The following is a 16,287-nucleotide window of genomic DNA, read 5'->3' as shown; positions in this document are numbered from 1 at the left end:
GATTTGATTTACTTAAAAGTCTGATTCATGTATGACGTTCGTTCTATCTTCAAAATTTTCAGTATCCATCAATGAAAATATAATATTCAGAGTGGACATATCAATAATAAAAGCACTCAAAAAGTGACAAAAAGGATATAACATATTATACATATACCTAATATATTATTACACATATATGCAAATATAAGAGGTATAACATATTATAAATGTACCTAATGTATTATACATATAAAATAAAGGGAAAAAAGAAAATCCAAATAAATTATTATTTATTTCAAATAGGAATCCTAAAGTTTACTTTGTTTTTGTTTCGCAACTGCGTTCTAAGAATTTAATTTCATATGATTTTTTGAAAACCAACTACTAATTTAGTACACTTAAAAAAAACAGCAAGTAGTAACTAATTTAGAAAAATTATATAAAATCCATCTTTGGTTGAATTCTTCTAAATTTTGGTGTGGTTGAACTACACTTACCAATATGTTATCCATTTTAAGTCCTTGAGCATTTTCACGTCTCTAGAAAAAGTTATGCCTCTCCAAATATTATTTTATTTTAAGGAAAGGGTGCTGTCATAGCAGTGAACAAGTCTACTTCCAAAAGGCACACCTTTCTCTACAAAATTCGAATCGCCCTGAAATTTGGACATAAAATACTACACATCCTAATATTTCAGCCTTCTTTGGTTGCATCTCAAAAAAGTTTCAGAGTCTCGAGATATGTGATTTTGAAATTGCTGTTCCAGAATTCGGACAACATTATTTTTGCAGAAAATGTCCATTTTCTAAAAATCATATCTCCCAAATTACATATCAAAAAATTCTGAAATTTTAGGAGAACAATTTAGACATTTGAAGATTTCATAAAAAAATAATTTCACTCGTTTTGAGTAGCTAGATTGCTCCCAGTTTTGTTCACAAAGTGTAGTCCAAAACTGCATAATTCTGCAAGACTGCAACATGTAACTTCGGATTTTAAGAGGACAAAATTTGATTCCTAACTTTTTACTCACTCTAATCTTGCATTCTAACTTTTTTTTACTTATTGTGATTTGTTAAAAATATTAAATCAGTCCCAAATACTCAGAATTAATAAATCACCATTTTTGGTCACTTTCACATTTAGGCATACTCATATGAAATCAAAAATCTCTTCATTACTCCACATAGCAATCCAACCACAAATCACTCAAATAATTCACATATATTATCATCAACTTATTGCGGCATATATAGCAAATAGTCCAACATCATCTCAAGTAATCATTAGTATGTATCATCAATTAATTCAATAATAAATTAGTTCAATCATGGAACAACTACTGTAGCAGTGTATACAACCATAACCAATTTGTCATATTTCACATCATTTGGGGAGATTTATTTTTACACCCAAAATCAGTTGCAGCATGAATTAAACCTAATATAGACCTCTCTCACACACGTAAAAAACAATGAACTAACTAAAAAAAAACTGAAAAGTTGCGTTCCAAAAAAATAAAAACGTGCTTGCATGATCGCTTTCTATGACGATCCATCTAAGCTAACTCAAATTAAAGAAGAATCCACAATTATAGAACTCAGAAAATGGATAAAAAACCTCTACAACTTCAACTGAAGAAGCAAAGCATCGATTTGAAGGAAATTTGGGAGAAACAAAAAAAACGACGGAAAACTCACCTTTGTCTTGAGTAAGAAGAGATGTAGTTGCGATGGACCTGTGATGACGATAATGATGCCGCGGCGGCATTGTGGATGAGACGATAAGACTTGGGTGGCGCTGGTTAGAAAATAGAGAGAAGACAAGAGATAGGTTTTCAGATTTGGATAAAAGTAAATTGGAAAATTTTAATTCTCTATTTACTAAAAGGGCAAATACATAATTGTGTTTTTATTTGTTCTTTTTTATCCGTTTTCATCTCATAGGAGAAGAGAAAATATTATGCTTTACGACACTCCACTCTTTTCATTTTCTCTTCATTTTCTTTAGGGATCCAAACAGAGTAAAATTTAATTTTCCACCCAATTTCTTTTCCTGTGTTTTCTTTCCCCCCATATTCTGTTGAACCAAACACTGCGTAAAATCAAGAGTAGAGTAAAATTGGGTTTTAAAAAATTTTAAATTTGTAAACAGAGTTAAGATAGAGTCTAAATTCTATTTTACTCTATTGCCAACCCCATTGGACTACACCTTTTAAAATAGTAAAAAATGGTGATGGAATAAAACAGGTTTTTTTAAATAAATATTTTATTTCTTTTATTTATCGATATACATAATTTACAGATAAATTACCAATTGAAGCATTATTACTTATCTCACTTACGGTATAAATGAGTTGGTAATTTACACATCTCATTTATACAAGATAAGACACATAATTTATCCAAAGAAATTGGGTGCACATGAGACACATGTCGGAGTTGGATTTCAACGTATCATGTTTATAATTGTATTACTAACTCATTTATACCGTAAACGAGATAAAGTTATATTAAAGTCATTTATATTGTAAACGAGATATAATACAACAAATATAATTTAGCTATAAAATGATTTGCAAGTAGTGGTGTTGGCTACAAGCAAATCACTTCTTCTTACTCTTTTTTCTTCTTTGTTCTCTCAAAAGTTTTAGTAAGAGTGTTTGAATATATTTTTGTGAGTGTATATTCTAATTGTCACATAAGCATGGGTGACGATGGAGTTACTTTTGAGAGTGAAAATCCTAATCTACTGGACACTCGTCGATTAGTTTTTTTTTTTTTTTTGAGTTGAAGAGCCTAATATTGACGAATTTGGGTGCTAATGGAATAAATGAGATTGGAAAAATTGGATATAAGTTGTTAGCACCGATGAAAAATAGAATATTTCGATTTCGTGTTTTTTGGTTGGATGACGATGAGCGTGTGCGATTGATGTTTGATGTTCATGGGAGAATCATGGTCCAACAAGTGATGAAGTTTGATGTGGAGGTTGGTGCCATAGGTGGTGGTTCTGGATACTCGACTTTTGTCCAAGACAACTCACCTCTTGCACCACCACCTCTATATTGTGCTAGTCTAGTGGAACACATGGAGGTGGATAGTGAGGAGTCGAATGAAGAATACGTTGTCGAGAGCAACAAAAGTGTTTTTTTTTTTTGGATGATGAGGAGATTGTACTAGAGACCTCAGTCGGTGGAACAATTCGGTATCTTCTACCTGCCCTGAAGCCAGTTTTGGAGTTATCTATTGTACCTAACTACTCTCACACGTTGAATCTTGGCGCGATACATAAGGATATTTCATTTTTTAATACGGGGGAGATGATTATAACGCAGACGATGGTGTAGAATTTTGCATTACGCACAGATTAAAAAACATGGAGGCTGTCATGCTGGGTATAAAGAATTACAGTATTAAGTGGAATGTTGAGTATAGAGTTGTTGAGTCTTATCGAGCAAAATACCACGTACATTGCAGGCAAACCGCATCAAAATGTATTTGGAGTCTCCGTATTACACCCGTCAAAATCTTTAGTATTTGCAAATTAGTTTATGATGTTTGAAGTTACACTTTTATAGCTTTTTATGGTTGATTTGGATGGAGGTATAACGAAATAACGATCTATTTTATGTTAATTTGATAAGGAGATGCATAAATTTGGAGGACCACACACTTATTTAGCTCTAGTATGTTTTAAGATCATCGACAATTAGATAGTAATTTTATTTGTAGTGTCATAATATCTCTCATACAATCCAACCCATTTGTTGTGAACGAATTACATATATAAGTGCTGTTTGCGCTTATCTCGTTTACATAAGTGCAATTACACAATAAATGTGCACCCCGCGACATGTTTATCAATTATGTATTTTATTTCGTTTATGTATATTATCAACTCGTTTCTAATATAAATGAGATAACTAATAATACTTAAATTAATAATTTACTTGTAAATACGTATATTGGGAAATAAAAAAAATATTTATTTAAAAAATTCAATATAAACAGAGAAAATTCAATCAATAATTGCTTCCAAGAAAATTAATTTAATACTACATTTTATAATTATAAAGAAATAAAAAACAAAGAAAAGAAGGACATTTTTGCAGCTCAAGAAGAGGACACGTGGTCAAGGTTGCTGTCAAGTTTGGGACGATGTGGTCCCCCCATAGAGGCCACGCGTTTCGCGGATTCCTGCTAGTCAAGTGCGTGTCACGTGGGCCACAATTTCCTTTCATAGAAGGGGCCCTGATACCCTTACCCGCAGTCATCAGTCCCCTCACCCACTCTCCAACCCGCTATCGCCGGTTCCCCCTTGCACTTCACAGCTTCTCGCACACCAAACGCTTCGCTCTTCCACCGGCTCACTCGGTCCCCCTTCTCCCGCTAAGCGCCACGTGCCTCCCAGCAGTAGAACCTCATGGACCCCACATTTAGGTGACGTCATCATTACCTTTGTCACTTACTAAGAAAGATTTAAGTAACGCAACGTGCACTTTAGAAGAAGAGGAAGGGGACTAGAGACTTTTAAAAGACCAAGACTTTTTGAGGGTTACAAATTATTATTTTATTTATTTTCTTATCCTTTTATGTTCTCTTTTAATTATTTGTATTAATATTTTTCTTCTGCTAAATTGAGAGTAACTGAGAGGAGAAGAGAGAGAGAGAGAGAGAGAGAGAGAGAGAGAGAGTGCGAGTGCGGGTGCGTGTGTGAGAGAGAGAAAGAGAGGGGAATCAGATTAGCGCTTTTGAATTTTCTGTCAGATTCTGAGGACCCAAAATCTAGGGTTTTCTGGTTGTGGTTCTTCCCGGGTGAGTCGATTGCTTTGATTTTGGCTCAATTTCCGTTGTTTTGTTGTTCCCTTTTGAAAATTATTGATTGATTAGGTGAATTTGGTTTGATTTTGTCTTGTTGATTCGTTTCTTTGGTTGGGGATTAGGGTTTTGCGTTTGTACTTGAGGGGGTGAAATTTGTGCGTTTAAGGTCTTTTCAATCCGGGTTGAATAATTCTGTAGCTGCATGGCTTGTGCTGTGAGAATTATTGTGAGGAATCATGAAACGACTATTTTTTGTTTGCTATGGTGGATTAAGGATTTATGTGAGCTAGGGTTGGGTGGGAATTTGGGGGAACAAGGTGAAATTGGGTCTATTAAGGTAGTGTAATTAGGTGGGAAAATTGGGGAAATTCTAGGTGCTTCGTGGGGAGTGTGTTGCGTTGTCTGGCAGACAGACAGTTAGGTTGCATGCGTTGGCATGTCTTGTGGTTCTGTTTGGTTAACTCACTGAATATGACTAACAGGATTTGTAACATAGTCTCAGAATTATGCTCCTTTTGTTTATATCTTTTACTGAAGCTGTTGGTTGATGTTGTTCTAAGGTTAATATGAATAGGTTTATTGATTTGTGCTGGCCAAGGATTTATAATTTGCTATTTCATAGTGAATCATAATTTATTTCACTGGGTTGTCAAGTTTCTTGTATAACATTCTGTAGAAAATTAAATCTGTGTTATCCCAATGATTTCTTTCTTGTTGTTTCTAGTATTATTCAGCTTTGATTTAGTATGAGGAATGGAATTTATGTAATTGGTATAAGTTGTGTGATCTAAAGATATGCAGTCCAAGTCTGAAACTGCAAATCGACTGAGGTCGGATCCACATTCCTTTCAACCTAGTGGTGTTTGTTCTGAGCCTTGGTGGCATGGTGGTGGCTACAGTGCTATCCCTCAAGCAATGCCTGGTGCAAATGCATCCAATTCCTCCTCTCTTGAATGCCCTAATGGTGAATCAGAATCCAATGAGGAAGGTCAGTCCTTATCCAATAGTGGGATGAATGAGGAAGATGATGATGCTGCCAAGGATTCACAACCTGCCGATCCTAATCAATCAGGTGCTTTGAGGGTATTTCTAGCTATTTACAAACGTTAAACTAAGAGAAGATAAAAAAGATGAATTGGCACTTAAAAAATTATAATCATGCACTTTTTTCATGAAGTTATGCAAATATATGTGAGATTAAATATCATGCGTCTTTTCCATAGGAAATTATGGACAAGAAAACCAAGGGATGCAGCATTCTGCACCTTCAATGCGCGAAGAAGGCCTCGCTCAGGCTCCACAGCTGGAACTCGTTGGTCATTCAATTGTACGTACTTTCCTTTTTGTTATAAAGATATAAAACATGGATGTTGTAAATATCAATGACTTGTTTCAATGGCATAAATATGTGCCTATTACATATCTCTTTTATGGAGATTTTGTTCTTTTGGAATTTATAGATGTGGGCTTTTCTGTTTTAGGAAGAATGGAACTCCTAACTTTGTTTAAATTCTTTCAATGCAGGCATGTGCTACAAATCCTTATCAAGATCCGTACTATGGGGGCATGATGGCAGCTTATGGACCCCAGCAATTGGTATGTGTTGTTTATCATTGTTGGTACATGTGATTAAATGTTACTTCATGTGCAGGTGATAACTAGCATCATGATTTGTTTTTGTTCATAGTAATCTCGTGTCTCGTTGATTTTTCTGTTTCTTTAAAGCAATGGTAATATGCAGGTAACAGTGAGATAAGTAACCATATTTTATTTATTTTTACCATCAGGGATTCGCTCCTTTTATAGGAATGCCCCATGCCAGAATGCCATTGCCTCTTGAGATGGCACAAGAGCCTGTTTATGTGAATGCTAAGCAATACCAAGGAATTCTGAGGCGAAGACAGGCTCGAGCAAAAGCAGAACTTGAAAAGAAGCTAATAAAATCCAGAAAGGTATTGCCTTTGTGCATATTTGCTATTCTTATCTTTGTGGTACTGCCTTTGTATTGTATATGTGCTACCAAATCACAGTTTTCAAGTGTGAGAATTTAGTGCTGCTATGTTGCCTTCTACAATACTAAACCTCATATTGCACTTTGTTTGGCTAAAAACTTTTTGTTAGGATATGAAGGGATTTCAATTTATCTGAGAATGTCTGGCATAGCACAAGATAAGTAGAAAGGAAGCCTAGTAATTGCTGGCCATTAAACAAGGTTAAAATAAGAGAACCTAGTGTAAAGCTCCTTCACCTCAAATCTTCAACATTTGTTTGAATCCTAAAAAATGAGTTTGCCATAATTTGCACTTCACTGACTTAATCTGTGAGTGCAATAGGTTTGTCATTGTGATTTGTTCTTTGCTAATTCGTTTTTCAAAATACTCTTGTAGCTTTTTCCTGAACCATGGTTGTGATTGCAAATAGAATTCTGACATCATTAGAAGTCACCTGTATATGGACTTAAAAAGCGATGAAAGCAATTATAGAGTTAAGAGCTTATATTCGATAAACTCTGCTCATGAACCATTCAAGTATGTTTTGAAGAACATGTAGAATTTGGTTTTACTAGTTCTATGGTCATGCTTTTATGTATTCTACATTCACATCTGGCATCCTCCTTCACACTGTGTTAACATCTGTTCTGCTCAGCCATATCTTCATGAATCTCGGCATCAGCATGCTATGAGAAGGGCAAGGGGTACCGGAGGGCGTTTTGCAAAGAAATCTGAAGTTGAGGGCTCAAACAAGGGCAAGGAAAAGGATGGTTCAGGTCCAGTCCTGTCATCACAGTCAATCAGTTCATCTGGTTCTGAACCTTTGCCTTGCGATTCCAATCAAACATGGAACTCTCCCAATGTGCAACTAAATGCAAGGGGATCGAAAGTGCACGACAAATACGAAAATGGCAGTGGCTCCTACCACAGTCATAATGGTTTGCAATCTTATCATTTGCATTCTGGTGACAGAGTGGACGAAGGGGACTGTTCGGGTCAGCAACGGGGAAGCATCACCAACGAGCACGCATCGGCGAGGCGCCTTGCTATTCAGTAGACCCCTGCATGCGGGGGGTATAGATGCCAAGGTTGGTTTGTATCCTAGTGTCATATATTGGGTGAATACCTTGGTTATCTGTAAAACATTCTTGGCAAATATACATGCCAAGCGGCAAATCATTCTTGGCTTTGTTTCTGTTTATGGTGTGAAATGATGTTTGGGGAAAGAATGATGGTGATTGGGGTATGTGATTTCTGTTGAAGTCAAAAATCAATCCTCCATTCTTTTCTCATTCTTTTTGCATTTTGTACAGAGTGAATAGTGTTAGTGAGAGCTCAAGCCGAGATGGATGGTCAGATCAGAAGACTTTGATGGGAACAAAACTATTGATGTACCAACTCTCAGTTTGACTGGTTTTCTTAGCTTGTGTAACCTCACCGGTTGTTTAATGTTAACGTGATGAGACATCATAGGACAATTTGACTCATGAATCTGGTCACATAACATTATTTGTTGGGCTTGTGTTATAAAGTTTTAGCAGTGCTTGGTGAAGTTAGTTATGGAGGATAATTACATAGAGTAGAAAATTTACAAGTGCACAAATTGGAAGATATTTAGATTTTAATAGTGCAAATATAGTAGTGTAAATAACAAAATATTGGCATTAGTTATGATTATTATTATTTTATTCATGTAGTTTATATCTTTTCTATAGTTGAGTAGGAGTTAAATGAAAGTTTTGGGTGTATTCTTCAGTGGTAGTGGTAGATCAGTAACTTTTTTATCAGCAATACGTTAACAGAAATCAATTAGCTTGGTGTTTAATCCGTCACTAGCAATATAACTCAGGTATGTAACTAATTATTCAAAGAAGGAATTTTTTTGTGGTGTCATTTCTAAAAATTAATCTTAGACGGATTGGTTTTTTCTATTGCTTTGATTCGTTAACGCCTAAAAAATAGCTGAGTGCCTGTCACAATGACATATGTCAAGTCTTGGAGACTGGGACAAATAGGTTTCTATGATTTTGCAAATTGTAAACCATGAAAAATGTATTCAAATTGTTATTGAAAAAAATGTCTTCAAATTGTTATTGAAAAAAATGTCTTCAAATAACTTAAAAATACGATAAAAATATTCAATATTAAATATATATTCTCAAAAATTATTTTAGAGATTGAATTTTGGTACGATTTTTTGCAAGCATGATTAAATAAATAAATTATTTTTATTTTTAAAATTTAGTAATTTTTTATTTAGTATATATTTTATGTTTTCTTAAACAATCAATAATACTTTGAAAAAATAAATAAAAATATAGAGATTGATTTTTTGTGTGTATTTTTTAAACAGTTATCTAAAAATTTTTATAAAATTTTGCTTCAAATGCAAAAACGGTTTGTTAAATACAAAAGTCGTTTGTCACATACAAAAACAAATATTGTTTTGAATTTTGGTTGCATTTTAAAATTATTTGAGGATATTTTTGTTGATAATAAATTTTGGGATATTTTTATCAATAAAAAAATTATTCGAATATATTTTTGGTAATTTATTCTTTAGTAAAAATACTATATTTTGACGGGAAAAGACAAAGTTATTTCGAAGGTTGTATATATTTTTTTAGAATTTTTTTTTGTGTTTTATTATTTTAGATCGATTAATAATTAAAAAATATGTCGGTTTGACCGATTTTTTATCAGTTCATTATCACTTGGTTTTTTATTTAAACCGAATTAGTATAATAATCAGTTTTTGATTAACTCAATTGAACTGATGTTCGATTTAATCTTCATACATTATTACTTATTTTAGAAATCAGAACTACAAAATGACTTTTTGAAGGGTTTTCTTATAAGGATTTTTTTTTGTGATCGATGTTAGGGACTTAATTTGTTTATTATGTATTTTAAAAATTTTTGTTGAAATTTTGGTAGAACGGTAAATATAATTGAGCATATAACAGTATTTGGTGTATATAGTGATGTTCTTCGGTCTAAAACTGTAATTTTATTTCATAGAGTTACCAAGGTTATATAGCCTGAATGGAAGAGTATTTTTTTTCAAACTAAAGTAGAACTGTTTGTTTTATAACAACCTATTATGTTTAACTAGGTGTCACAATGACATTTTGTATAGTTAGGTATAATACATATTGAAAAAAAAAAGTATAATACATATTGAATTGGCTATAAAAGCAATTCTAAAAAAAAATATAATTTGTCTTACTATATATTATGTTAAAAATACATATTTTAACCAAGAGTTTATATCAGACTATATAAAAATTATCAATGTCAATAGACACAGCAGATTTGCTACTCTCAAATTTGAACATATTACACGTAATACAAAGTACATTTATAACAAAACTACATATTAAATTAGAATGTGATATCGATTTCGGATAATTTATTTATATAATCATTGTAATTATTTCACTGTTATACTTTTGCTATATAAAATCAATATTAATATATTTAATAAAAAAAATTTAACCAAAGAATATCACCAAATTCATTTAATACTATCGTGTAATCAAAGGTATTTACTATATCGTTTTACTAAACAAAGTTTTAATAAACATTTTAATAGACTATTTGACAAATAAATCCTTCATAATTTTATTATAATAAAAAAATCATAAAACGACATACATCAAACTGGTTACGTCAAGGCAGGTGAAAGAATTTCTCGAACTTTTTATTTTTAATATTGGAGTGGTAGTGGTGTTTTTTTTTTAAATGTGGATTGTTGGGGTGTTATACTCAAATATGGAATCGTTTAACTAGAGAAGCAAAAATCGGACCGTCCAATTTATAGAGGTACAAAAATCGGTACAGAAATCGGACGGTCCGATTTCTGAAAGGTACACAAATCGGACTAAAAAATTTTAAGTACAGAAATCGGACCCAGAGATTTGTGTACTACTTTCTACAGTTTTAAAAACACCAAAAATTACAATGTTAAGGTATATCACCACTTTTACTTCCATAACAAAAAAAAATTAGCCAAATTTCTCCACTTCCATCACAAACCTGCTGTGGCAGATCTATGATCCTTTGTTTTAATTACAAACATCAAAGAAGTATATACAAAAAAATTTCGCAAAATGAAAATATAAGGGCACTGAAACATATTTCTTTGCAGCGATCTGACTAAAATCTTGTTGATACCTCTCTACTAGAGGTAGTTCAATTACCATAAATAAATTTGTTATCAACTTGTGTATCAGCTAATATGTATTTCCATCTTAACTATAAAACAATTGTGTGATCTTCCACCCTATTAATCGCGTTGAAAAACTCACATTACGCCATATATAATCCTCTACAAAGCATAGATTCAAGAAGGAAGGACTTTACTGTTAATATTATTTCATACATGGTACTTTTACACTCTTAAAGCAAAAGGAAAATTGTGTTCTAGTGACTAGAGATATTTAATTTAGTTTTTTTTTTTTTCACTTTTAATCATGCTGATGTTTATCATCTTCACTTGCATCATCTATGTTGTTATCAATTACTTCAGTATTATACTGTTCCGCAGAAGTATTTATATCATCTTCATCACCATCAGGTGGAGCGCTATGCTCACCAGCAGTTCTGTTTGGTTGTGAGGCAGGATCAGGGGATCCTGTGGCATTAGACACATTTTGTTGCTTATCCATCATTCCAGACAGGGCTAAACTTGGAGACCATTCAAGAACATCATCAATGATGTTAGATACCCTCTTCTGATACCTGTAGAAAGTTAAAAACTTCATTCAAGCATGCCATAAAAGAAACCATGACTTGTACAATGCAACGAGGTAGTAAGCGATAGAAAGAACAGTAAAGAGTTTCCATCAAGTCAAGGAACACACCTTGCTCTGGCGGCTTCATCAGGTGCATGATGCCTCAGCAACAATATGAACAGCACAGCCAGTATGGCATAGAAAATCCTAGTTGTCCACTTAGGTCTTTCCTCTTCATCTTTCTTGGGCCAAAATCTAAACAACTCTCGCAGTGTTGCTTCCTCGGCAAGGATATTCGGGAAAAACCATACCCTCTTTCCAAGTATAATATAGAGTACACCAAACATTGCAGCTCTTACTACAATATAAAGAATAGACATTAGTCCCCTATGAATCACTAAAGCAGACTAAGGTCGCTATTCAAGCATAAATCACAGAACCACTTCTAACCAAAACTTACAAATGCAAACGTATCGGGAAAATTCAAACAGTCAATCAAGAAAAAGGGGGGGGGGGGGTCATCTTAGATCACAACAATGCTAAGGGAAATTCAAAAAATACATATCTTAATAGAGGAATATGATGAGATGGTTACTTGACCATTTAACCTAAGACATTTATAGATTGAGTCCACTCTTGGAAAAAGCCACTGAAGACAACTTGACTTTATGAAGTAATGACCAGGAAATTGAAAAAACAAAATGGTCATCATACAACTAGGTGTTCTAGGAAAACTGCAAGCAGAATACTAATATCAGGTATAAACATACACATAAACACTCATTATAATGTCACAACATTTCCATATGTATTTCATGGGTTTAAACTCGTGTGTTTGGAATGCATTGATTAAACAGAATAGAATTGACAAATCATAAAAATCCAGCGTTTAGGTATATAGAAAATAAATAGTCTTTAATTGTTATATTTTCATAAATATTATATATGAACATTAACCACTCCAGGGCTATAATAATATTTACTTCAGAAGTGAAAATCAGTAACAAGAATCTAAAACAGTAAAGCCACAATCAAAACTCCAAGAAAAGTAAAGAAAGTAGGAAAACAATCAAATTTTAAAGAAAAACAGAACTTACTCAGGAGTAGAGAGAGAATTAGAAAAAGGATCCCAGCACACGAGTAAAGTATTAGTAGCTTGCAGCGATGAGGATACACAGGAAACAAGCAAATAGCCAATGTTAACACAGGCCAGAAGAATGATAGGAGTGTCTGCCAAAGTGGATGGCGTTTTACAAATGTCCATGCAAAAAAGGCATCATTTTCAGAAAATACTTGCTCCTGCCAAAGACAATTTAATTCTGTCAGATTCAAAACCAAAGAAATCAAATCACTTCAGTCTAATGCAAAGATAAAACTGGACGCTAAGATGATATGAACGAATATGCATTTAAAATTTATATACAGTTTACAGTGCTTGTATATAAATCTTCTAAAAAAGAAATAGCAAAATATTATTTATTTTGTTCTTTTTAAAGACATATAAAACCCTGATCGCCAAAATATAGAAGATAAATGTAAATATATCTCAATATAACCACAGATACATCAATGAAATACAGATAGGACAAAAGCGCACCAGTCTAAAAATGCATCGGCTACTGATTACTGCAGTTCATACAGTAAATTGAAACCATACCTATGAAAGATAAACCCAAGAATAAGATGACGTGCATGGATTAAACCATCAGGTTATTCATTTCCAAGTATAGCACAAGTAACCATGTACAGCAGACACATATGTCCATTAATGGTGACCATAGATTCTTTTTAAATTTTAGGTACAACTTCAGCCAGTTCTAGCTTTCACTTCAAACTCATCATCAATTTATTATGATTACTCCCTAGATACATCTGTAATAAGTTGCATAAAAAAGGCGTGCAAAAACCAGAGAAAGAAGAAACAAGACAACCGATAAGCAATAAAGACCAAAAATGAATATAATATTTAAATAGAGCAGCAATGCAGCGGATGAAGAATTCTAAAAATTACAACTTTCTATCATAACCACTGCAATTCAATTACTGCAATAAAGAAGCTCACGCCAAAATAAAATGTACGTACAGGGAAAATTTCTAAATGTGCAGGCCAAGTAGACAGCTTTTTCTTCCCGGGGCGAACAGTTTTTACTACGCGATCACAGCGCACTAGAAGATTTTTGGCAAGTAGAGTGTTAGCAATATCTTCTGTTTCTAAGTTCTTGTCTGATTCGAGAACATCTTTGAGTTCTGGATGATTTTTCATGAAGCTCACAAAATCCTTCCCTCTAAAATATTCAACACGTGTCTCCTGTAGAACGGCCCACCTAGAAACCAAATCCTTATGGTCCCTAACCTTCTCAGCAAACACTTGAAACACATCTTTCTTGGCAGCTTGTTTCTGAAAAACAAAACAGCCTCAACACAAATGCAAAAGATGACAGAAACAACTTTAACTTGCTGTACAAAATGGGGGGCCAAAAAAAAATGGAGAACCACTAAATATACCCTGTAAAACTATCTAGGAATGAAAATAGTTCCAGAAAATCAGAAATTGACATGAAGTCTAGATCAACACATAAGTTCAAATACACACCAGATTAAATGTCAATAAGAATTAAGAACTACATTAGAGCTTCTAATTTCACCAAAAATTTCATATCCTAAGGAAAATACAGATGAAACTAAAAGAGAGACATTGACAACTAAATCAAAAACTCTATCTTAAACAACTGCTTCATTTGACCAACTGACCTAGAACGACTACAACAACATTAATCAGTATAAATAACAAATAAATAAAATTCGATCCATAATGTTTCAACCCAGTGCAAGCACACCCTTCACTGTAAGTAACTAAATGACTGTACATAACAAACACAAATTTCTCAATCAACAATAATAATAAAAAAAAAAAACAAAAAGCCATGAAATTCAGATGCATAAGCACAAAACCCATGAGTTCCAGCCTAAAATCCCGAAAGAAAATAAAAATATTCGCAATTGAAAGAAATTATGAGAATGTCATCTTCTAAGAAGTCATAAATTCATAATCCTACAACCATGATTATTAAAAAAATAAAAAATAAAAATAAAAGTTGGAATTGGAAAAATGGAACCCTAGATTGAGAAGGAAATGGGAGAAGAGATAAACCCTAAGAGGGGCGTCGGAGCTGGGATCTGGTGCGGCGGAGGAACGTCGCACTCTCTTCTTCTCTGCAGCGCTTCCTGACGATTTCTTCATTTTTTTTTCTTTTTTTTTTTCAGTTTTCTGTTTACCCTCGCGCACCGCACCGCACTCAGCACCCCCAACGCTTTTTCTCTCTCTTTCTCTTTCTCTTTCTCTTTCTGCTGTTTATTTTTATTTTTTATTTTTCTCTTTTCTTGTTGCAAAGATTTTTATTGAGTGAAATGTGAATGAGAAGATTATGGTAAACTTTTGCCTTAGTGCAAAAGAAAATGTTGCAATAATGCATTTTTTTCCAAAGGTAGAAATTTCATCATGAGAATCAAGGGTACAATTGTCCATGTGTGGGACATATGCAATTTGGCTAAGAAAAAATCTTCCATTTTATTGAATTTTATTTAATTATTTAAATACTATAAATCAGTTTAGATTTAGGTAAAATCTAGTTGTCTGGTTTTTTGCTGTTAAAATACATTTTATTTTATAATTCATTTAGTCAGCATGGAAAACAAATTTCTTGTTATTTATATCATGGTGATAATTCTTAATTGGTAAAATGGTTTAAAATGTTTTAAATTATGTCCATTCATTTTTATTTTTCATAATAATTCAAATAGTGCGTGTAAAATTTAAGTTTTATTTTTCTGATATGATAATATATAAATTTCATTATACTGATAATATGTTTGAATTTATTTTTAAATATGTAAGTTACCTTTTTTTTTTTAAGTTAACAAGTAACTTATGTAATCATAATAAAAAACTTATTTATATCATATAAAGAATTTATCCATAAACCAAAGTTCATGTCATGTATGCTTGATCATTTAGTAATTGGACGATGGATCATATAAACACCTTAAAATAAAATATTTTATTAAAATGCACTTGTTAAAGTTATTTATAGAAAAGAGAGTTTGATTTTTTTTAATAAATATATTACAAAAATATTGAAAATTTAAACTTTTGAATTTTCAATATAATCATTCTGTATTAAACATCTCTCAGAAAATCTCTAAAGTAAAATTACTAACTCAGATTAAATAAGTTAAATAGTTAACGACGTTAAGTAGAATTAAAATCTATTTAGTTAGCAGTTAAAACTTAAATGTATACAAGAGGCAATGCAACTGTAACGTATAGCTGAAACAAAAAGACACTTTATTTTGTGGTTTATTTAACTTAGAGATGCTACAGTTTATGTAAAGGATTTGGAGACTCTTAATCTATTTTAATGTTTAAAACATGATAATGTTATATTATGAGAAAATAGGTAGAAAAACACTTTAAAATGAATCCAATGCTAATTAAATCTTGAGATGACAAGGATATTTTTTATTAATTGATGTGAATTTCTTTTTACAAAATTCTACAAAGAAAGAGATATTATACATATTTTTAAAAATTTCTTGTATGTTCTAAGAAAAATTTATTTTTGTTCTATACATCATTGATGTTATTAATTTGAGATTAATTTTTATTAATATAAAAAACAATTAACTCATCAAAAAGAAATCTTTCAGTACCTAAATTTCCAGATCTTATTGTACAAGAGAAAGAGGCATCATACT

At 32.4% G+C, this 16,287-nt stretch overlaps 2 protein-coding genes across 5 annotated transcripts; one reads left to right on the top strand and one right to left on the bottom strand.

The window, feature by feature from the left end:
- The first annotated feature begins 4,492 nt into the window (after positions 1–4,492).
- LOC112791664 (nuclear transcription factor Y subunit A-1) lies at positions 4,493–8,283 on the top strand. Of its 4 annotated transcripts, none has more exons than XM_025834590.3 (7): positions 4,493–4,799; positions 5,599–5,877; positions 6,029–6,132; positions 6,330–6,401; positions 6,593–6,757; positions 7,452–7,884; positions 8,110–8,283. In XM_025834590.3, the coding sequence occupies exons 2-6, from the start codon at positions 5,601–5,603 to the stop codon at positions 7,851–7,853; spliced, it is 1,020 nt and encodes a 339-aa protein (XP_025690375.1). In that variant the 5' UTR covers positions 4,493–4,799; positions 5,599–5,600; the 3' UTR covers positions 7,854–7,884; positions 8,110–8,283. The 4 variants fall into 4 exon arrangements, with proteins under 4 accessions (XP_025690375.1, XP_025690366.1, XP_072092309.1 ...); XM_072236208.1 differs by having other exon boundaries at positions 4,494–4,799; positions 5,607–5,877; XM_025834581.3 differs by having other exon boundaries at positions 7,452–8,283.
- Positions 8,284–11,140: 2,857 nt separating this feature from the next.
- On the bottom strand, positions 11,141–15,040 carry LOC112791655 (uncharacterized). Its single transcript, XM_025834569.2, has 5 exons — positions 14,684–15,040; positions 13,616–13,930; positions 12,630–12,831; positions 11,662–11,890; positions 11,141–11,539 (listed from the first exon to the last, which is right to left on the bottom strand). Exons 1-5 carry the CDS (start codon positions 14,771–14,773, stop codon positions 11,266–11,268), a joined length of 1,110 nt encoding a protein of 369 aa, XP_025690354.1. The 5' UTR covers positions 14,774–15,040; the 3' UTR covers positions 11,141–11,265.
- Positions 15,041–16,287: the final 1,247 nt, after the last annotated feature.

This window comes from Arachis hypogaea, chromosome 1 (assembly GCF_003086295.3).
Source record: "Arachis hypogaea cultivar Tifrunner chromosome 1, arahy.Tifrunner.gnm2.J5K5, whole genome shotgun sequence".
Classification (NCBI taxonomy): Eukaryota; Viridiplantae; Streptophyta; class Magnoliopsida; order Fabales; family Fabaceae; genus Arachis; species Arachis hypogaea.
Note: the sequence above shows the minus strand (reverse complement) of the source record. Positions and strands in the feature narration are given on the sequence as shown.

Coding starts and splice junctions, on each gene's coding strand:
- LOC112791655 (XM_025834569.2), bottom strand. CDS start 14,773: ATGAAGAAATCGTCAGGAAGCGCTGCAGAGAAGAAGAGAGTGCGACGT. Junction 12,832..13,615: donor CACATTTAGAAATTTTCCCT/GTACGTACATTT, acceptor TGTCTTTGGCAG/GAGCAAGTATTTTCTGAAAA. Junction 11,540..11,661: donor GATGAAGCCGCCAGAGCAAG/GTGTGTTCCTTG, acceptor AACTTTCTACAG/GTATCAGAAGAGGGTATCTA.
- LOC112791664 (XM_025834590.3), top strand. CDS start 5,601: ATGCAGTCCAAGTCTGAAACTGCAAATCGACTGAGGTCGGATCCACAT. Junction 5,878..6,028: donor TGCCGATCCTAATCAATCAG/GTGCTTTGAGGG, acceptor TCTTTTCCATAG/GAAATTATGGACAAGAAAAC. Junction 6,758..7,451: donor AGCTAATAAAATCCAGAAAG/GTATTGCCTTTG, acceptor TGTTCTGCTCAG/CCATATCTTCATGAATCTCG.